The sequence below is a fragment of the Seriola aureovittata genome, chromosome 2, assembly GCF_021018895.1.
Source record: "Seriola aureovittata isolate HTS-2021-v1 ecotype China chromosome 2, ASM2101889v1, whole genome shotgun sequence".
Classification (NCBI taxonomy): domain Eukaryota; kingdom Metazoa; phylum Chordata; class Actinopteri; order Carangiformes; family Carangidae; genus Seriola; species Seriola aureovittata.
This window is the reverse complement of record NC_079365.1, coordinates 3,320,833-3,343,367: the sequence shown is the minus strand read 5'-3', so window position 1 is coordinate 3,343,367 and position 22,535 is coordinate 3,320,833. Positions and strand designations below refer to the sequence as shown.

The 22,535-nt window shown below is 41.5% G+C and overlaps 1 protein-coding gene across 2 annotated transcripts in view; it reads left to right on the top strand.

The window, feature by feature from the left end:
* Positions 1-13,178: 13,178 nt before the first annotated feature.
* fbln2 (fibulin 2) overlaps positions 13,179-22,535 on the top strand; it is a 78,669-nt gene continuing 69,312 nt past the window's right edge. For both annotated transcript variants that reach the window (XM_056403761.1, XM_056403753.1), the window contains exons 1-2: positions 13,179-13,260; positions 15,585-17,527. In XM_056403761.1, coding sequence (XP_056259736.1) covers positions 15,691-17,527 — 1,837 coding nt within the window. In that variant the 5' untranslated portion in view covers positions 13,179-13,260; positions 15,585-15,690. The remainder of the gene's footprint in view (positions 13,261-15,584; positions 17,528-22,535) is intronic.

The window sequence follows — 22,535 nt, the reverse complement described above, 5'->3', positions numbered from 1 at the left end:
GACAATTTTGGAGTTTTCTTTTTAAAGATCTGGCACATGGTTTCTGGATATAAATACCGTCCTGATGTCCAACTGCTGTGTTTTTGGAATTGTTAAGTATTTGGTTTTAATGTGAAATAAACGCTTAAGTATCAACACTACAACAGGGATGTGTGATGCTGTCTGTCACAGTACCTTTTTTGATATAGCCACTGCAGGAAATATGCCTTTCAAAACTTGGTGGCATTTAGGTTTGAGTTTTACTTCACTTACTTGTTTTACACTTACGTTTTATTGGTATTATTTTGGTTTTTATATTTGCTTTTTGGTCTTACTTCCCTTCTGTCTTCATGTTATTGTCACGGCTGTATGTTCATGTTCCCTGATTTATGACTCCTCTGTTTTGGCGCACGCAGGTTTTGTGCTTTGTAAGTACTATAGCCTACAAATAAAGATAAGTTGAATAGACAAACATACAGATGTACATGTCAGGTTAAAACCTGGCTTGTATGTTTAAATAACCTCGGTTACCCCAGCGCTGTCATCAGTGCTTTCCCATCAGCACTAGCCGTTTCATTAAGACCTGAGGCCCTGGGAAAGGCTGCTACATAATCTGCTGTTGAAATACATATTGAAGACAAGACTGTTGTTGTTCCTTTAAACCCATGTTCAGGGATCTTTGCCTTTAACAAGATCAGATCCACGTTACTCTTGAACTTTATTGGGTGATTCTTTGTAAAAATGTACACTGTGATTTGTTAGGTTTTATAGCCAATCCATAATGTTTTAAACCATCTCAGATACTCCGCCTTGCCAATGGCAGCCCCGCCAGACTACAGTGACATATTATGAGTAATGTATAAAGCTCTCCTCGTAATGTAACACATGGTTGGCACTCTGCCTCCGGCTCTTGTCTCCAACTCAGTGGACACTCAGCCCATTCACAGGGACTGAGGGCCAATGGAACGAGGCCCAGATGCCGCCGCGGTGTCTTTAAACTTTTAACATTGTGTGTGTTCCTGTGTGTGTGTGTGTGTGGGGTAGGGGGGTTCTTTCTTCTCTGTATACACACATCAGTTATTCCAAGTCAAATTGTTTCTAAATCCCAAATGGGAACTATTTTCTACTTAACAAAATAAGAAAATAGTCCCAATGAAATCTTCAGCTCACAGTGAGGTCGATGGATTATCCAGACTAAATTAAACCTTGTTCCTGGAAAGACACTAAGCTGATATTTTAAAGGCTTTGAAAACCTCTTACTATGAGTGATGTGGTCTTACATGAACACAAAACGTCCTGTCAAAAGCTATTTCACATAAGAGATTTTCTCTATTTGTGCTTTGTCTGTGTTCTGGTGTCATGGTGTCTCTTTGCACCAATCAGACTTTAGCAATAAGATAATCATATTATGATGACATTTGACACTGGTGGGAATCTTTGGGAATCTGAGGATGCAATTCAAGTAAGATTTTTGATTTCACAAACCTGTTCAGAATCAATTCTAGCTTCGAAATCAGGGGAAAAAAACTAAACAAATGAACTGAATGTGAATGAAGTTTGATGCTGAACTCATAACATTCCTTCCAGACTGGTGAGTAAACTGCTGTTAATGCTAATGTTAGCTATGAAGCAATAACAAATAGTTCCTTTAACCTCTTAATAAATAATATGTCTGATTTTTTTCAAACTTTGCACATTAAGTATTGACTATTTAATGTCATCATTGAAACCACATATTCAGGCTTTAAACACTGCAAGTTAAAAGAGGTCAAAACTCCAGCAACACTTGCAATACACAGAGGAACTTTCTCAGGCTGACACGTTTCAGCTTGTGGCCGACCCCGATGACGGCCACAAGCTGAGACATTCTTCTGTTCATTGCAAGTGTTGCTGGAATTTTGACCTCTTCAGACTTTTTCCCTCCTCCATTCACATTGGAGTATAGGTGAAGTTGTGCCAGAAAGCTAACTTTGTTTAACACTGCAAGTACCACAAATTTGGAAGAGGTTGGGGGGGGCACTGGGGGCAAATATCTCAAAGCCTAGCCACATAAACCTAAAATAGTCTAGATACCACCACATAGGAAAGGTAAATAGGAAAACATGTTTATTTGGTGAACTGAGCCTTTCATTTAGTGATTATAATGGTTAGCTCACTATGTTGTAAATGAACTTGCTAACATACTGTACATAAAAAGGTCTAGTTTATCATTAGTGATCATGAGCTCCCAGTAAGAACCAGAACAAAACTCAGTTGTGATTGTCCGAACCTACTGAAACAACAAAGACGTCCATTTAGAGACACAGGCAGATGTTCTGTGTATCACTTCTCCAGAGCTGAGGACCTGCAATACGACCACCTGGGGGTGCATTATGTCATCTGAAAGTCCTTTGTATGTATCATCATGTTTGAACGTCCTGGAGCGAGGACGTCACATCAACATGTTTTAAATTCACATTTATCACTACCAGCTCTTCAGTATAATGGTATTAGCCCAGTGAAACAGATGTTTTTGTGCAGGCATCCCTTTTATTCATAGGGGATGACACAGGACTGCTACGGTAATTGCGCACATCATTAAGATAAACACAAACGTAGGATGGCCTGTGGGACTGGTCAGCCAGAACCGGTTTTTGCCCCACTGGGTGTCATTGCAAAACGCCAAACTTTGCATCATGCATACCCGAACAGTCTGAGAAACGGGACATGCTGAATGCCAAGTAAGTACTGTGGGGACTTGGTGTTGTGCTGCCTGGAAAAAAAGATGATGCAATAACACTTGCTGCTGTAATAACATGACTTGTGGTGCTAACAAAAGCAGCTTCAAGCGGATATGTTATTGTTTCTCCCAGGAGTTCCTGCTGGATTCTCGGGGGCGGGCGGAGGGGCAGCGCCGGGGGCCGGCTCGTGTGGATCTGCTGTCCATATGGGAAAAGATCCTTTGTCCTATTTTATATACAATCACTGCTTTTTCAAATGGCCTTTGGGACTGCATAAAACAATGGTGCACTGTTGACATTCAGCGTGACTGTTGATTGGGTTGACATTTACAGTGTTCAAGGGCTACTCATTTGAATAGCTGTTATAATGAAATTATGGAGAAAAAAGAAAACCAATGAGACAAAATGAGCGCTGCTTTATGTTATTTTTCCAGTATAAGACAACATTAGGACATTAATAGTTTTTAGTAAATCAATATCACTGCTCAGCGCTGTTGATTGTATTATCTGTAAAGTATAGATTAAATTAACTGGATAAGGATTTGAAAAGTGTGGGGAGGAATTTTCCAAAGCAAACAGGCTAATACATGACATTTACAGAGCTTGTCCAACAGCAATAACTTCTTACTGATCTTTCTTTTAATTCAAGGTAAAGGTCGGGGTATTATGACATGCTGAATGGTTCCACATTGCAGCAGAGTTGTTTTTTCTGAACCTCGCTGAGAGAAGGAACAGCTGACACTACTCCAGGTGTTTGTTTTTCATGTTTAAAGGCTGGCTTTGTCCACTGGCTCAGCCGATGGCTTCCAACATAACAAAGAGAAATGACAACAAAGGCCACAAGTGTTCGTTTTACTTGAAGGTCCATTCATCAGGACAGGAATGTGCTCAGGACAGGAATGCATCTTGTTGACAGCACAGGGGGTTGAATCAGTGCTGCTGTAGCTTTCTTTCCTACCAAGCACACGGGTGGACAGGGCGACGGAACATTTGAGGTAATGTGTAGGTCTTGATGTCAGAGTTCCACAGTCTGAAACTTCTGGCCTGTAATGCCATGACTGTGCTTTTTGCTGCAGTGTGGAGGGCTGAAGTCACAGCAAGCCAATTTTGAGCAATGGATAATTTGGCTGCCTCCTCCATATCGACACCCCCTGGAAACCAGAACTCCCTGCAGAGCGCCTGCTGGTAGCCCATGCATATTTCATGAAATCAGAAGCTGATTAACTGAATGGGTGTGAATAATTGCATTCAACAAAACAATCACTCAATATAAAGAAACAATCTTTTTAAAGTTAAAATACAGGTGGAATAACATTTTAGATAAGACATGACCACACACTCTGAGGCCTCTGCTTCTCAGACATTCAGAATGAAAACTTGTTGCTCTATAAAATCTTATTTTGCAATCTAAGAAAAAGAGTGATGATTGCGTCATGTAGAAACTATACCAGTTTGATAAACTAGACTAGACTTTTCTTTTCTGATACAAGACAGTGAAAAAAATTGAGGCATATGTTGAAAACATCCTGACTATGACTGCATTGCGATACTTTTCACCTGAACTAAACAGCATTTTTATTTTTAATTAACAGAGGGGTTCCAAGTAATAAACACATAGAGAATTATCACCCAACTATGGTTTCCATCAGTTCTGCAGGGCTGGTGTAACCCATTATGTGGCCCTGGCATGAAAATGAATCAACGGCCCAATTGAGGCCCCTCTCCATTTTGCCCAGAGCCCTAGAAAGTAACCAGTATTCCTATGCTGGAAAAATGCAGGAGCCCCCATTACATTCCAGGTATTATTTATCAGGAAACAAATAGTGAATATTCTAATCACCACAAAGTAACTGTCTAGTAACAGTAATGATACTGGTCTCTTTTCAGTGAAAAAGCCCAGTGTACACCACCTGCCCCGTTCCAAACAGCTGACAAACAAAATTAGCAACTAGCTGATGATTAAAGTGGAACATTTAGCAACTAATGAGCCAGATATTTTCCCAGGAGTTGGTTGAGACCCAGCAGCAACCTCCATGGTTGAAACATGAAGCCAACACTGAAGTACCAAAAACAGCAGTCCCTCTAATAACCACTAGAGTCTGGCTCCAACAGTGAGTCAATCCCCATAGACTGTAAACTTTACAGCAGAAATAAACATGTTTACAGCCTGGTAAAAACAAACAGTTTTACTTTCTATAGCTAATTTCTAATGAATTTCCAAATTGTTACATATCTTTTTATACAACTCACCCGTTTAAATTTCATTAAGGCTGAAAGTTATGTTTAATTGAGGGTGTGCCACTTTGAGTGACAAAGTTTGGCACACGCTGGCATTCACTGAAAACTTGATTCCATATGATTAGCCGGGAGTTAGGGGCGGAGTCAGGCGCTGCCAAGATGGCGCCAACGGAGCAGCTCACCCTGAGCTTCAAAACCGCTCTTCTTTTTGCTGTTTAACTATTTAGTTCAACTCCATACTGACAAAGACTAATCAGGCAGTTTTAATCTTGACCTAAATGCTGACTTCCCTTCTCGCTTGTTTAGTCCTCACTAGTCAACAACTAACTATTTATTTCAGCGCACTGAGGATAAAAGTCTCCAGCATCCCACTGACTGGCACAGGCAGCAGTCAGACCACATGCCTGTCAGTGTCCCACTCTCTGCTCATGCTGCTCCGTCCAAACATGCTGTGCTGCCAAACAAGACAAGTCAGCCAGTAACTAAGACAAGCTGACACACTGGCAAACACACACACCAGGCATTATGACGCTTGTTTGCCCAATTTGGCAAGTTTTGTTCTCCCAAATAGGTTCAGGTTTGGTTTGGTTGAGTCAGTGCTTTTAATTAATCTAAGCGGAACCTTTCATTCCATGTTGTACAAAACAACAGCCTGAGGGCAAAAATGTGATTGAGTTATTAAGCTTTTGTTTATGTGCCCAGGTTGAGCCTTAATGCCAGGGCATGTGCTGCACATTCTCAGACAGCGATGAAATACATGTATGTGTGCAGAGGCAAATACAGATGGAGCACAGCATGTGTTGGGCCGCTGCAGGGTTCACTTGAATTTTTAAAGTCTTGATTTCAGCACATAATATTCTTATAAAACAGTCCACTCACAGTGTGCTTTTGCATTTGCTTTTATAAGGGCCTTTGGTTACCTGACCCAGTGTTAAGAGAATCAGTGACGAGCTGCAGGGCTGCTCTGTCCCCTACAGTGCTGGGCTAATGGAGATTCCAGAGCACGACACCACCCATTTCCCCTCTCTCTTCAGAGTTCACTTTTGTCCTGCAAATCACTGCGCTGCATCCCTCAGATAACCCGGCAGACTGAGGCCCATGTGAAGGTCAGTCCTCCCCAGGCCTATGGAGCGGAGCACTAGAGACAAAACTTTCTCTTTTTGCAGAAATAGATGCTTTGACCAGGTATTCACATCTCCTGTAAATCATTAACTACAGAAGATATGCAGTCTGTGACTATCAGTGTTCTGCAGGAGATAAGATTTGCAGTTGAGCTGATGCCAGTTTATCGCAACATGCTGCACATATCATACTTGTTCACAGAGAGGAAGATATTACCAAACCTTTTAGTCTCCCAGTCAGTAAGTGATGGGAAAAATGCTCCCAAAATATTCTGTTAATACTTTCAATACACAGTCCCATCTAAATATAGTCAGTCTGGAAGCATTTCATGCATTTATTAACCAAAACATTTTTGCCAGAAAAACACAAGAACATTCCAGAAATTAAATCTCTCCATTATATTTCACTGTACTTTATTTCATCCAGCAGCTAAATCATGCCATTCATGGAGAAACCAAAGTGAGTCATTTGAGACATAGGCAGAAATATGCATTGCATTATCATACAACCAACTAACACAGTGCATTACAGAAAAATAAGCATCCCATTTTAAAAATAACTGTTGTGAAATATTATGTAAAAGACAGGATGTGCAGACAATTTGCATGATAATCATTTCACCTGCAGACAGACAGGATATTGGTGACCTGTGTGTGAACGGCTCAGCAGATGGAGGTGGTATGTGACTTGCCCTGTGTAATAAGGGGCCGGAATCATTAGGTGGCTAATTTGCTCCATCCTGTCTTTTATGTGTTGTTCTGTATTTACTGTCAAGAAAAAAAAAAACAAAACAAAAACAATATTTCACTGCAATAGAAGAAGGCAATAGCCTGTTAGTCTTAGAATCAAAGGAGGAACACAAACTGGACAAAGATGTTATTTGCGATGCAGTGACGACTTGTTGGATCATCAAACAGCATTATGAAACCCTTTCTTCCCACACCTTTCTGATAGTGGAACTGGGGGATCTGTGTCATGCTAAACATGCCCACCTCAAGCAGAAATCAGACAGGTGTACAGAAGTCAGTAAGTAAGCTGGATCTTTTTTTTTTTCATTCATCACAAAAATATTTCCATGCACGTATACAACTGACAACACAATGAATGACTTGCAGGAGAGACTGAAGGGGTGTGCCATTATCCCCATTTGAACAATTCATCACCCTGCTATATTTACCCCATTACATTTGAATTTACATTATATTTATGCATGTAAAATGACCCATTTATACTTGTCATTTCAAGTGTCCAGTTGTTTGTTATTGGCTGATTGTGAGCTAGCTGGCTGTAACTAAACTGCAGTTATTCTTTTTCTGGCAAGTTTGAGCAATTAGCTAGTCATTGGCTGATTTGCATGTAGTCAGGGGAAAACCAAAATGGTTTGCAGTCAGATTTGTGATGAGTTACAGTTAGGGGGTGTAGAGTAAATGAAAATATTGAAAAGTATCTGGATTCTATAAATGGGACTTATGATGGCAGGCTTTTCTTTCAGCCTTTGAGTGTGGCCATTCAGAACAAGTATAACTTTTGTCTTTAGACAGACTTTTCAAACACTGCAACAGCAGGGCCAGCCCTATAATCGTGAATGTTGCTGATAGACTGACTGACTGATCATATTTCCACCACTGGTCAGCCAAGTGTGGAGCCACAGTCTCCCGGCGGCTCGGGAACTGCAGGGGAGAGGAGGAGCGCTTCCAATACACTGAGCCTCGCCTCCGTTACAGCGAATAAACTACTTTCATTACATGTATAATTTTTACCAAAGGAGGCAGAGGAATACAAATAGGACAAAACTATTTGTGGATCCCAGACGGAGAAAAACTAAGAAAGATAATCTGTCTCAAGCTGTCTTAGTCTGTCTTTGCCAAGGTGGCCCAGGTTGAAGTTCATCCTGTGGCCCTCTGCTGCCGGTCATCCTCTCTTTCTCTCTCTCTCTCTCTCTCTCTCTCTCTCTCTATCACTGTATTAAAGGCAAAAGACTGAGAAAATAACTTAAAACAAAGATATTGTGTCTCTTCTAACTTTCTCTATGATCATTTTACAGTAAATGCAGCTGAAATCACAGCTCAGTGTTTGTCTTTAATTTATTCTGTTTGATGATTTTGTCAAACGATGTTACAGTTATAAAATCAGGATTTGACGATAGGGGGTCCAGACATGTACTAAGTTTTGATTTAGTCTTTTCATAACAATGTATGGCTGGTGAAGCTCTGCTCCGCCTCCAGCACGTCTGTCTCGACTCAGGTGATCACACACACACACACACGCACACACACACACATACACACACACACACACACACACACACACACACAAACAGACACACACACACATACACACACATACACACACACCCACACACATACACAAACACACACCCACACAAGCACACACAAATCCACACACACTCACACACACACACACACACGCACGCACGCACACACACACACACACACACACAAACACATCCACACACACACACACATACACACACATACACACACACCCACACACACACACACACACAAACACACACCCACACAAACACACACAAATCCACACACACTCACACACACACACACACACAAGCACACACGCACGCACACACGCACGCACGCACGCACACACACACACACACACACACACACACACACACACACACACACACACGAAGAGAGAGAGAGACTCTGCATGCTAAGCAGAGCTAGAGGCCATGAGATTGTGACTGTGTGTGAAAGGGGTTATTTGTAGTAATGAACCTACAGAGAATTATCTCCTGAATCTGCACCTTCCCTCAGCTTTATGGAACTTCGTAGAGAGTGTCAGCTCATTGTTTCGCTCTCTAGCCCACAACTTCACTTCACTCTGTAGTGTTTTTGGCTGGCATCTGGTGGCTTCAGGAGGCAGCTGTTTTCAGAGACAAAGCTTTAAAAACCCACTGCACATCACCTGCTCAGCGGCAAACAGCAGACAGACCCAGTTACAGACCAGCTGGTGAACATAGAGGAACATTTAGCAGCTACACAGCCAAATATTTTCATTTGGTAAGACCAAAATCAGAGCTGAGAGATGGACAGAAACATGACTCCAAATGAATGATAATGTTGCTCTATGCCAGTTGGATGTATGAATATAAAGCTAAGAAAGGTAAACGGACTGCACTTACAGCGCTCTTCCTCATTCACACACACATTATACAGCGCTTCTACCATACATACCTACACTCGTACACTGATGGAATAGCCATCGGAGGCAATTTAGGCTTCACTATCTTACCCAAAGATACTTCGTCACATGGACTGGAGGAGGCAGAATTGAACCACGGACCTTCTGATTAGTGGACGACCTGCTCTACCTCCTGAGTCACAGCCGCTTAGAAGTTCACCATATAAACTTAAAAAGCGATGATATATTTGTGTTGTGTTCCCAACTTGTTCTCTTTGCCCCAAAGAGGCCAAAACAACAGTTGCAGCTACTGTTTCCAATAGTATGTTCCTGCAGTACCAGAAGCTGCAGTTTCAGGAACCTACTGTTTCGCACCAGTGCCACCTAGAGAAGAGGAGTACTGGAGGCTGATTTCAGGGCTGCAGTTTCAGGACCGTATTTCTATGTAGTTTTAAAGGTTTATTCCACCCAAATACTACTTTCTGTCTTGTAGCTGCTAAGACTTGCATGTTGGGTAGTTTTTGTGATCAGCATAATTAGGTAATTATCAGATAAAGATGGAATTATCTGCTATGGCCTTTGCAGTCACTTTGTAAAGTATATATATGTATATATGTACTGTATACAGGTCCTGTTGTCTAATAGCTGTAGTGTCGCGAAAAACTAGGGGCCTATGGAAACTGCAGCCTCCGGTTCACACCCTACTCACTGTTTCCAGGTCAAAAATGAACTTTGCTCACAAAAAAGCATGCAACAGTCAGTACAGGGCCATGCCTCAATGAGGAAAGAGTCACGATGATGAAAGCAGTAAAATCTCACCTCAATATCCAGATGTCTACAGTAAATCTCCATTTTGAAAGGTGATCAATATTTGGTTTGATTCACCCAAAATTCCTCTGTCAACACAAGACAGAGATAGGCTCAAGAAGTAATAAAACTGATGCTTTTGAGTTCCCGTTTTTGCAACATCTGGTCAATTTTAATAAATTGTTTTCTCTGATTATAGCCAACAGAATACAACTATAATACAGCTTGTGTACTTCCAGAACCTTTTATTTAGGAGATATCATTCATTCCAGCTGCTCAAATGGTGTGGAGTGATTATCTTCAAGTACATCTTGCACATATATAACATGATCTCACTTTCCTCCAGCTCCAGCTGGTTTGGAGGAGACAGTGATAGCAGTCTAAATTTCAAGCCAAAGCTGGGAACAAAAGTAGACTTAATTTTTTTTATACATGTACTGAACTGACACCCACCCTAAGCGATCTTTATACAGATACGTGAAGCTTACGTGTTAGACAGTATCGATACATTATTCCAGCCAATTTTCAAGTGGCCATAGACGTGGTTCCAAAACCATTTTTTGAGGCCCCTGCCAAGCCTCTCTTCAATGAGCCATACAGGAGGGACACCAGTGAGTCTTGAGCCAGATGCTCCTTGGTGACCCCCACACATGAAGCCTGCCTCTCTAAGGCCTCCCTGGCTATTTCAAAGCCTTGTCTGTGTCTGACAGCTTTCCCCTGGAGATCACACTGGGATTCCACAAATCTCACCCATGCGTTGTCGAGTCTCACACAGTGTTTTATAGTGGGGCTGAGTCTGATCCTGTTATACACATTCAAAACCCAGGTTGGTTCACTATACCATGGCAACCCCTCTCTGATCTTATTATCCTACACTGTGTCATCTCTGCGACTTCAGAAAAAACTGCAGTTAACTCCTGGGAGCCTTGTTGTCACAGACAAGACTATTTTTACATGTGAAAAATAAGGCAGCTGGCCCACAGTACAGTAGATTAAATAAGAAATGTAGGCCTAGAAGCAAGTTTTGACTTGTCCTTCCGCTGACCCAGCCCTGAACACTCTGAAGTGAGTCCTTTCTATTGTTTTACCTCATCTCTCATCTGTTGAAAGCCGGCCCACTCCCCTGGCAGAATTCTTATCTGCGATCAGAAGCGATATGCTTCTCACAGCACCGACCACCACTTCACCCCAGGCCCTGACAGCTTCTCATTAGAACCTTTATAATCGCTGCTGGGTGGGGTCCAGATTAGTGATCAGATCTTTGCGCTCAAACATGATGAGTGAGTGCATTCAAACCTCTAGCACGCTCCATTTTATTCCAAACAACACTCACACTTCCTACGCTCTTTGAACTCACACGTCCACTGAAGGTACTGTGCTGGGCCAAATTTATGATGCCCTCCAAAGAGGCCACTTCAGTTAAAGGAAGGGTGTTGGGCTGCAGTTGTAAAGTTACTGCCATTTGCTGTTACGGGGTCATGCTCCCTCCAAAAGGAGGAAATATATTAAAATGACTGTGGATGAAATGTGTATCCAGAGATGTGCTCACATGCGTCTTTATCCCTCCGTGGAATAGGGCTCAGTGTGGGATCACACAGGTAATTAAACGCAGGCCTGTATTTGAAGATTTGGTCTTCTGTGTGCAGTTGAGATAGCCTATAGCCTTGTGTCATGCATGGGCTGCAACTGGGAGAGACAGACAGCAGCATGAGTGATGATGTGAGCACAAGGCTCTTGTTTAGGCAAGGTTACGGCCTACCATTTAAGAGGTACATGCAAGATCCTTAAAAACACAGCGGTAGACAGCAGTTAAAGTTTACCCAGGGGCTAACAACATGTCTCTAAAGGAAATATAAGAGAGTGCACTCATCTCTATGCGGAAGGTACAGAATTTGAGCTAGGTGACAATTAGCTTAGAACAAAGACTGGACGCAGAAGGAAACCGCTAGTCTGCCTTTGTCCAAAATTTAAAAGATAAACCTACTCACAACAGATTGTATCCTGTTGGCTTAATTCATTCATGACTACAAATGTAAAAATGTTTCACAGGGAGATTGGCTACATGCTGTGCCAATTTCTAACAGTGGCCAGAATGTTGCTAGCAACCAGCAGAGAGAATGGTTACAACTAGGGCTGCACAATTAACCAAAATATAATCAAAATCACAACGTGGCCAAGTGCAATATGCAAATCACAGGAGCTGCAGTTTCTTTGATAAAGGTAAAATGTGTCATATTGTTGTGCATTGTTAGCAGTATAAGTGTTGTGGTGCTACAGAGATGCCCCGACCTTCTCCAGACATAAAAGAGCATGTTTGTTTGGTACAAGACCAACAAAAGTCACATCATCATTTTTTCATTTTTTTCTATGAAAATTAAAAAATACAAAAAATGACCATTCCAACTGAAATTGCAATCACAATATCTGCCAAAATAATCACAATATGATTTTTTGCAATCATAAAACCATAACGTGTCATTTTTTATATCTCATGTTGGACAAAACAACTGAGATAAAACATGTTAAGATAATTAGCCAGCTATAAAGTTGCAGGTAGGGACAACTTGAACTTTGTGCATAGCCAGCTGTTTCCCCCTGCTTCCAGTTTTAGGCTAAATGAAGTTAAATCACCTCCTAACTCCAGCTCCATACTAAATGCACAAACATTAAAGTGGTAAACTACATTTACAATCAAGAAGACAAATATTTTAATTTACAATATATTTTACAATTGCGTTTTGTAAAATCAATATTCCTGTATCAGTCTTCTTGTTAAATAGTTGAAGTTATTGAAACTGTAGATGCTGTTTTTTAGTCTTTTAGTATATTTTGCTTTCATGGACACTGGGGGAACATAGACTACTACTGTATGTGTTGGATGTTAGTGCTTTGTCTACTTTTTCTTCTCTATTTACACTAATATTTTTATTTATGTACATTTAATTTATATCAAAGTTTCATTGTGTAGCAATAGCAAGTGAAGTAATCCTCCTCATCTGAAGGCTACGTGCTGTGTTGTGTGGGCCGGCCCTGCCAGTGGAGCCTGCTGTTCATTATGGATCATGATTGGATCTCCTCCGGAATCTCCAGCAGGGGAAGTTCTTCGTACCTCCCCCTCCGCCTGCCTGTTGGTCCCAGCAGCGCTGCCGTGGTCAAAAGGTTCCCACTTGCGGCGCTCAGAGGATCGGCAACAGGCGGCTCTCCAGCCCATTAGTCCGCACACGACAAGGTAACACAAACCGGTGTCTTCACGCAGCTTTACTCGTTAAACCGTCCAAAGTGACCGCAGATTTTTCTTTTTTTTACTTCTATCGACTTTTCTGTTCTCCTGCTTAAAAAACATTAATGCACGGATGCTGTGGTAAGAAGTTTATGAGTACAACAGCACGGATTACTCTGTTAAACTTTACTTTTATTGGTGAATTCATTGTGCCATCAGAAGTTAGGTTGGATGAGTTTTTTCCAGTTATCAGGTGGAGAGAGATGACAGGTTGCAGTGCAGTTTGTGCACAAGAGGAAATATTTGCAGTGTTGCTAATGCATACAGGTGTGACAGAAGCTCAACAACAAGAAAGGATGCATAGACTTATTCAGTGTTTTTGTAATATAATAGACTCTGTAGCATTTACAGCATTCGCACCTTCTTTAGTGTCTCCTTGTGTAAATGAATCTCCCTGCACACCCCAGAGTGGGTTACAGACTCTGGCAAAGATGCATTTTCTCTCTGAGAAGTTGTTCTTCCACAGTTTCTTAATCATCAGACGATTCCTCTCCTTTCTCCTTTCTTTTTGACCATGTTGGCAGAGCTGTATGACATCAGGGACTGTTTAGGGATCAGCTGCATGTGTGTGAGTGTGTGTGTGTGTGTGTGTGTATGTGTGCAGGCAGAGAAAGAGAGGAATCCCCCATCCCTCACTGCTATGGGAAACACCAGGCTGCTTAGTCTTCTCCATGTGCATTCTTTCGCAGCCATGCCTTGCCAACTTTTATTATGTCTAGCACAGTAGCGATGCATGTGACTTTCCCTGACAGAGCTGCAGTCATAGTCACTTCTCAGGCTAGAAATAAGCTCAGTCTAGTGTCAGAAGGCCTTCGGGGCAGGCTGGGGGGAGTTATCCCCCCAGGAAGGTTGTAGCATGAGGTCCAACTCTGAGAGTTAAAGGTTAAGAGTTAAAAAAAAAACGCCCAATTATTCAACTCCTCTTTTTTTTCTGTGCTTCATAGAGTGCATTTTGTGGTTCACGGTCCTTGGCTTTGACATATCAAAATCAGCCTTTTTATTGGAATGATCTGGAAAACTCCAGAGCAAAAAAAATCTATTTTAATGATTAGACCCGATTTTACCAGTGAGCCTAAGAAATGTATTGTGTATGTGTACATTAATTATCATTGTCTTATAGAGGGGAAATGTTTGGATCATGTTAATGCTAATAAGCTAATAACAAACACAAATCGATATTCCAAACTAAATGCTTCAAAATAATAGTTATTTCTCTATAAATGGAACAATTCAGCCATATATTCCATTATATGGGCAAGGTGTTAGGTTTTTGATGTGTTGTGATGCTTTTACATTACAAAAGGTAAAAGTGATAAAAACATTGTTTAATGCACTAATGATCAAAATGTGTAAAGTTTCCCGATCTGTTCAGGTCATTTTACTGGATCCTGTACATGAGTCAGATGACGATGTGATTAACAGATGATGTGAATAACTGTGCAGGTTTACCGACTTCTGACAGCAATATTCATAATCACACTGGTGTGAAATACAGCACTTCATGAATACACCATGAATATCAGCCCAAGAACAGAGCAGTTAGATTTTGATGCGTGGGTGTGTGTTTACTTACAGGACAGCCAGCATGCACTTCCATGGGAAAATATGCCTGACCTCATTGATATTACATTAGATCTGTCCAAAAACATGTTTGCAATGGGAGTAGCGTGGTAAATGTAACAACATTTTCTCAGGTTCAGAACAGAATTTGAGGTTATGATTTTCTTTAGTTGATTTTACTGAACAGATTTTATTATTTCATTTATTAATCAACTGGCGAAATGGACTAATGAAATGACTCCAGAATGGAGCTGTGCGTAGTCAGTCTTATTAAACACATCACTGACAACAAGAGTCGGTAGTCAAAGGAGACTGCACTTTGGTCTATAATCATAAAGTGTAATCAATTTTCAACAAAGTCAGCTGCTGAAGCATTATGAAGCATCAATGTTCAGGAGTTAGACTTGACGGTTGATTGCAAACAAGATTACTATGGCTTTTTTTAATGGAGATAAACGTGGATGTGGTAGAAATGTAGAACTTGGGCAGATTCCAAGTTTCATCATGGCACTCTCCATAATGTTGCAAAACAGTGTGCTGCAGCTGATTTTAATGAGGACTATGTAGTTTTAATGCTAGGACAAACATGAGGCTGAAAAAATTAAATTGGACTCTTGTGAGCTCAACTATGAAGCCAGATGTTGGTCTGCTTTCATTTTGAGAATAAGCCTCTGTCTCCCTGTCTTTCTCTCTCTGTCTCATATTTCCTCCAGAGTAGAGGTGATTCAGACGGACAGAATGTGCCAGAAGCCTTGAAGATAAACTAAAGGCTTGGATGATACCTGATTTCCTTTGATTGTTGAACGTACACCTGGTGCCATGGCCTGTCTCATGAGAGCTGAAGCAGCACTGCTGAGATGTATGTTGCTTTTTCTCTACCTGAGTGTCTGCTCGTGCCAGCGTGACTGCACTGGTGTGGACTGTCCCCTGCTGGACAACTGTATCGAGGAAGTACTGGAGAGTGGCGCCTGTTGCGCTTCATGCTTACAAAAAGGATGCACATGCGAGGGTTACCAGTACTATGATTGCATCAATGCTGGATTCAAGAACGGCAAAGTGCCTGAGGGAGATTCCTACTTTGTGGACTATGGCAGCACAGAGTGCTCCTGCCCTGTGGGAGGAGGCCGGATCAGCTGCCACTTCATCAGCTGTCCTGACCTACCACCAAACTGCATTGAGGTTTTAGAACCTGAAGATGGTTGCATGCAGTGTGAACGCATCGGGTGTGTCCAAGGCGGGCAAAAGTATGACGCTGGGCACTCCTTCCACATTGAGCCCTGCCGGGTCTGCCACTGCCCCAATGAAGGGGGGAAGCTGATGTGCTACTCTGTACCTGACTGTGATTCAGAGAAAGCTCCAGCGACAAAGGAGGACACAGTCAGAAGGCCAGGTTACCCCAACATGTTTGACCAACAAGGCAATACAGATCAATTCTCAACACCATACCACCCTCTTCCTAATGGGAATCTTCCTCTTTTCAAATCACCGTTGGATAAGGAGCCAGAAGACTATGATTATAGTCCTACAGACCTTCCAGAGAAATACCCTCAATCTCTGGTCCTCCCCACCCAGTCCTTTTCCTCCAACAAGGTCATATCTGTGTCTGGAGGCTCTGACAGGTCTGACAGAACCTCTGCACTTCAGAGTTTTGACAGACATGGCAAGCTGGAGCTGAGAGAGCATTATGGAGTTCATGACCATCCTACAGACAAAGAGGAAGTGACAGAAAATCCCCCGGGAGAAGAGCAGAGTACCGCCAGGCCACATATGCACGAGGACACCACTACTTCCTGGCAGCCCTCACAGGGTCTGACAAGTCCACAAAGTGTCTCATTCAGTGATCTGAGTCGACAGACAGATTTAGAGAATCCACTGCATGCACACAGGAGTTTGGGTGCTGACATATTTACAGTAAACCAAGGTTTACAGGGTGAAACACACTCAGAGTATCCACATATGAGTTCAGAGAGTGTAGTACATCATCAAAAAAGCTCTGAGACGCAAACACATCACCAAAATGCATCAGATAGTGTTACACCCAGAGGTTCAAGCAGTCGGATCGACGTTAGTCATCCAGTCAGAGGTACAGAGAGTAACGTCAATCAGGAGAGACAATCAGATACAGTGAATTTCCCGACATACACGCAGAGAAGTCCAGAGAGCGTGATCCATCCCCAGGCAAGTTCAAATGGTCAAAAAGAATTACAGGGGACAGTCACACCAGATGGTGAGGAAGGGGTGGATGCAGAAGAGATGGAGGAGGAGGAGAAGGAGGAGGAGGAAGAAGAAGAAGAAGAAGAAATGGTAACTTTTCCAAGTGTCATTGAGCCTGAAGAAGAGGATGTGTCCTTTAAGATAAAGACAGAGGGGACGGAGAGCAGCGACCCAACCAGCAGCTACAAAAAGACCACACCAGAGCCCGGGACCAGCTCCCCCACGGGGCCTGACTTCCACACGACCCCCATGGTCCATTTTATCACAACCACCAGCACCCAGCTGCCGGTCAGGGTCAAAATGGATGAGAGTCAGCCCAGCAGAAAGCCAGGTCAAAGGCTGGTTAAACCTCACAGTGAGGACAGGGAGGGGGTGAAAGAAAGAGTGACGGAGGAAGAGGAGGAGAAAGATCGGTCCATTTTACTCATCAAACCTGATGAAGGTAAGTCAAAACATGTTTATATGCTTTCACATGCTCATTTCACAACATTTTATTCATTTATTTTTTTCAAATAAAAGACAGTGATTTCTATTTCAATGCATTACTCATTCATGCATTGTCAATTTGAGTGTAAAAAAAAAACGTGCAACGAATGACGTTGCCAGAAATTTCACAAAATAGTTTTTGGCTGAGTTACAGGCCTCCACCAAAATTAAAAAAAAATGAATAGCAAGAGCAGAGGTGTTACGGAGTGGACTACTGCAACCTTTTATTGGTGCAAGATGGATGAATCGCTTATTTATTCAGGAATTGCATAGTGCAGATATATTGGTATTGGTGTATATGTCGGCTGAGAAGTAACAAGAAATTAGAAAACAGAAATGCCAGTTCTTTGTGTCTCTATCACATAGTGTGTCCACCAGGGTGCACCAAGAGGTTGAATTTTTACCTTGTAAAATGTCCTACTCAGTGTGTATCTTGGTCATAAAAAAAAGCTGATCCAAGGTTCTTGTTGTTGTTGTTGTTGTCATCATGTATTTATGTTTTAAAAAATATGATTGGCCAGTATATTCATTCATCATTCATACCGCTCATCCTTCTAGGGTTGTAGGGGAGCTAGAGCCAATTGGCCAATATATCATAATTTTTAAAGCCTTAAATATAAACATCGGTATCAGTTGGGCTCCGCTTCTTATTTTAGACAGTATTTCACTGTTCTGCTTGTAGATACCTGCATCACAACATAAGCAACTGTTGTGATATTGAGATTTGAAAGTGGTTCAAACAGGGCCACTTGTTGCATATCACCCCATCATGTTCTCTTGGATCCATTTCCATTAAAAAGGTAGATTATGGACATTTCAGTGAAAACAGAACAAATAGTGTCAAAGTAAAAACTAACGTAACGTAACAGTAAGAGACCTTGGTGTAAGTGCTAAGTATGCTATTACGTCTATTCTATGTGCAAGAAGAATTGGATTTGTAACACTAGATATGCCATTTCATACAATTTGATCTCAGCAGTTATTTGTATTTGATATAAATACTGCTTTAACAATATAATTTTGACCAAAATAAATAAATGATTTTCTCAATTTTGTTTCAAATAGATAGATAGACCCAGAAAATGAGTTCCTCTGCCACACAAATAGAAATAGGAACAAAAAATTGTAACAATGGCAGTGATAAACTGGGTCATTTTTAGTCCAGTCCCTAAATAGAGGATGAATTCTTCACCAAAATGCTGCCACTTTGGTGTTTTTAATTACACTGTCTGGGCAAACGTCCCTGTTAATAAAACAGCAAATAAAACGTGTTCACTCTCACTTAACTGTCAGTGCACAGTCCTTATTAAACAAGTGGGGAGGTTTGAGGAGCTCTGCATATTGTAGGATACAGTTGTGCCTTTTGAAGACTATGGCTGCAGTGTAAAGGTTTCAGTAAGGCTTGTATACAGTGGTACAGGAGCCACACACGCTGGTGGCACAGAGAGTTGATGTGAGAGATTGTTTGACAGCTGTATGAATTGTTTCGAAATTTGGGTCAAATCTGTGGTTTTGTCTCTATTATGTTTCACCAGCTACTTGCTAATTGTCTGTCTCTCCTTTGGTGCTATGTAGGTAGTGTATAGTAGGTTGTTGAGATGAAACCAGAGACAGCTGAGAAAGGAGACGATACATGTACAATCATTTCCTGTAGCTGTGTCACGTGGGTTTGTCCACCTCCCCACCCCTTTAGGAGACCAGCAGCAGGTCTGAGTCTGTTCACTCCAATGGGAGAAGCGAATGTGATCACACATTATGATTCTTTAGCCTCAAAGTCACCGATGTATATTCTGGATCAATTTTCACCTCGCCTCAGATCTTCAGAACATTTTGACATTAAAATGACATTTTTCAGACAGATCAGGAGAAAATGAACTTTATTCAGACGTGTCTCTGTCTCAGGAACAAACTCTCAAGAGATCTCACAACTCAGATCTCTTCTCTCTGTCGCGTTCCAACCACAGAAGTTTAGAGGGACCTATATGTGCAGCTGAAATGAATAAAACTTGTATTTCTTTGCTTAATAAAACTATTATTGGGGCACCTTGGTGTGTCACCTGGTAGAGCGCGTACCACATAGGCTTAGTCCTAACCGCAGCAGCCATGGGTTCGAGTCTGACTCGTGGCCGTGTGCTGCATGTCATCCCTTCTCTCTCTCTCTCTCCCTGAATTTCCAGGGTATCTCTCACTGTCCTATCACAATAGAGGCAAAAATACCCCCAAAATAACTTTCTATTTCTAGCGTTGTATTGTCGTTATGTTTTGACATGAACAAGCAATCATGGCCACGCCCACTTAGGAAACAGAAAGTGTAGACCATTTCTTACCATTGTCGCTGCTTATAATGCACCTTTTTTTTTCTTATTGAGTATCTTTGATGAAACTATTGGTTAGGGCAGCTTTAAAACACTTTTCAGCTGAATGTTACAAAATTGTATGTTTTTAATCTCAATAGCACACACTTGTGTGTTCTCCTGCAGCAGTTCATAAATCTTAGTTGTATTGCTTTAGCTGTAGCATTTAGTAAGAAATTGTCCTCACAGTCCAACAATGTTCCCTTTCTCTATCCTGTTCTAAATACCAAGCCTGACCATATGTCATGAACGTATGGAAGGAGTGGAGACACTTGGCAGTCCCTAGGTACCTGAACAGAAACATAAATAGTGAGCCCAGGTTCTGTCTGGAGCAGGGAGTCAAACACTCCTCCAATGGTGAACATCCTCTCACCGCCTTTTCATACCAGTCGCCTCCATCGCTCAGCCAGTGAACAAGGCCGAGCCGCTGTTTTACTGCATGTTGCCTCAGCTCTCCCACAGGAGACAGACAGGCTGCAGAGAGTTTGGATTTGGTCATAAATCCTCCCTGGCCTCCAGCTTCTGGCCCCAGACCTCTGCTTCTTGGAGTTGTACAGGTGGCAGCTTTTTCATATGGGGGTGATAGCTGTTAGTGTTAAATATTTATTCCCTCTATTCCTTTAAAAGAAAATGGAAAGCTACAATATGCCTGTTTCTGTGTATGTATTTGTCAGACACATATTATGATTCTTTAAATCAGCCAATGTAAAAGCTCTCATGAACTGGACATACAGTAGACTGAACAAAAGTGTATTCTATAAACTGATGGTACAGTGAAGTCATAAAGAACATTCAGACCATTTAGCTGAAAATTTAATGGACTACTATTTTAACATTTGATCTAAAAAGAGTAGTGGGTCGTTGCTCTTTAAATGGGAGAGCTGAGTTATCTGATCCATTGCTGATAGATATGAAATGGCTTTTTAAAAGATGTGTGCAGCATGAGGCAGTAGCAGATCCAGATGTTGTGCCCTGGAGGGCTTTGATATACAGACTTACACTGTAGCTACACTGTAGACTCATACAGGGATTGGGCACAGGCCTATATGTACAGTATATAAACAGTAATCCTGCAATAACATCTTATTAGAGGCATTTTCATAGTGGAAATGATTAGACGATTAATTGGAAACCAGCTGAACATAATACTCACTTTTTTTTGAAAATCCATTAATTGCATAATTGATTAATTTAGTTAAAATACCAAACACCTGTCCCAGCTGCTCTAACGTATTTCGTGTGAAAGTTTGCTGCTTTTCCCTTTTTCCTGTCATTTAATACCTTTTAGGTTTTTCTAACTGTGTGTCAGTAACTTATGATGGAAATTTTTCTAACTGAACAATTAAACAAATCCTTAACAAGCAGGCCATGAGTGGGGTTTGTTACATTATTTGGATGAGATCTGCTTCTGTCCTCACTCAGCCTCGACAGAGTATACAGAGTGAAAAAGCCTTAGAGTCTATTTACTTAAACCATGTTAAGATCCCAATATCTTAACCTGGTGACAGCAGTTACTTATTTTTCAATAAGAGTAAAATAGGTTTTTACATAATGAAAATCATCACCAGTTGCAGCCCTGTACATTTGAAGGGAAAGACGTTTTCACACTGTGCAGCGTGCTGAAGGAGGGAGACACATGAAACAAAGATACTGCCCCAGGTGAAAGCGACAGGTGTGTCAGTGATGTAAAAATTGTGAGAAGTCCTTAACTCTGGTACCCTCACCAATACTGCAGCAGAGATGACTTTGACACAGCCCTTGGCGCTCATGGTGCCTGCATGCCAGATTTTTGCCAAAAAATCAGTTCAGTGTGGCTACATTTTGGATCTAATGTCCATGTTGAAATAAAAGTTCATCAGTTCACTTTTAAATCACAGAAAAAGATGCTGTTTATACCTCGAGAACTGGCCTGAGAATCAATTCAATTTTTTATCAAGAGACTCAAAAGGTTTTATGCTGTGTCATAATAATGCAGTGGTAGCTGCCTACACAAGAACTGCTGTTTGCTAATTTTGTATACTTTGAATGGTGACAATTTGCCACAGCTTGCGTAAATTATTATGAATTACAACGGGGCTCACTTATGGTTTGTCTCAACTCTGACTAAAATATTTGCAAATCAATAGCTGTCAGGGGCCCATCAAAATCACAGTTTTCAGTTTTATATTTGTATTGCACTTATTGAAATGTTCCAAAATGGCATGGAGTATTAAAAATAAATATTATTACCACTTCGGTTACTTTCCTCTCAAAAATGACGAAGTAAGGCCTGCCGGGAAATCCTGATCAGACCACTGTGTTTGCTCCGTGTCATTTGAGAGTGGACGTCACCTGTTAGCAAGAAGCGGGTGTTTTTCAGGTAATGGACGATTAATTTGGCAGCATAATGTTTATCAAGCTCAAACAAAGAAGCGGCGCCCAAAAGAGATAAGATAGAAGAGAACAGGTTGAGTTTACAGCTGAAGTGACGAAGTTAGAGAAGTTTTCTACTCACCATGCTTCAAGTTCGTCGAATGCTAGCAGCGTTGACCTGCAGCCGGAGGCTAACGTTAGCTGGATTAGCTATACTCTATAGAGGACAGCGGAGCCGGGGATTTGGACTCGAGCAGT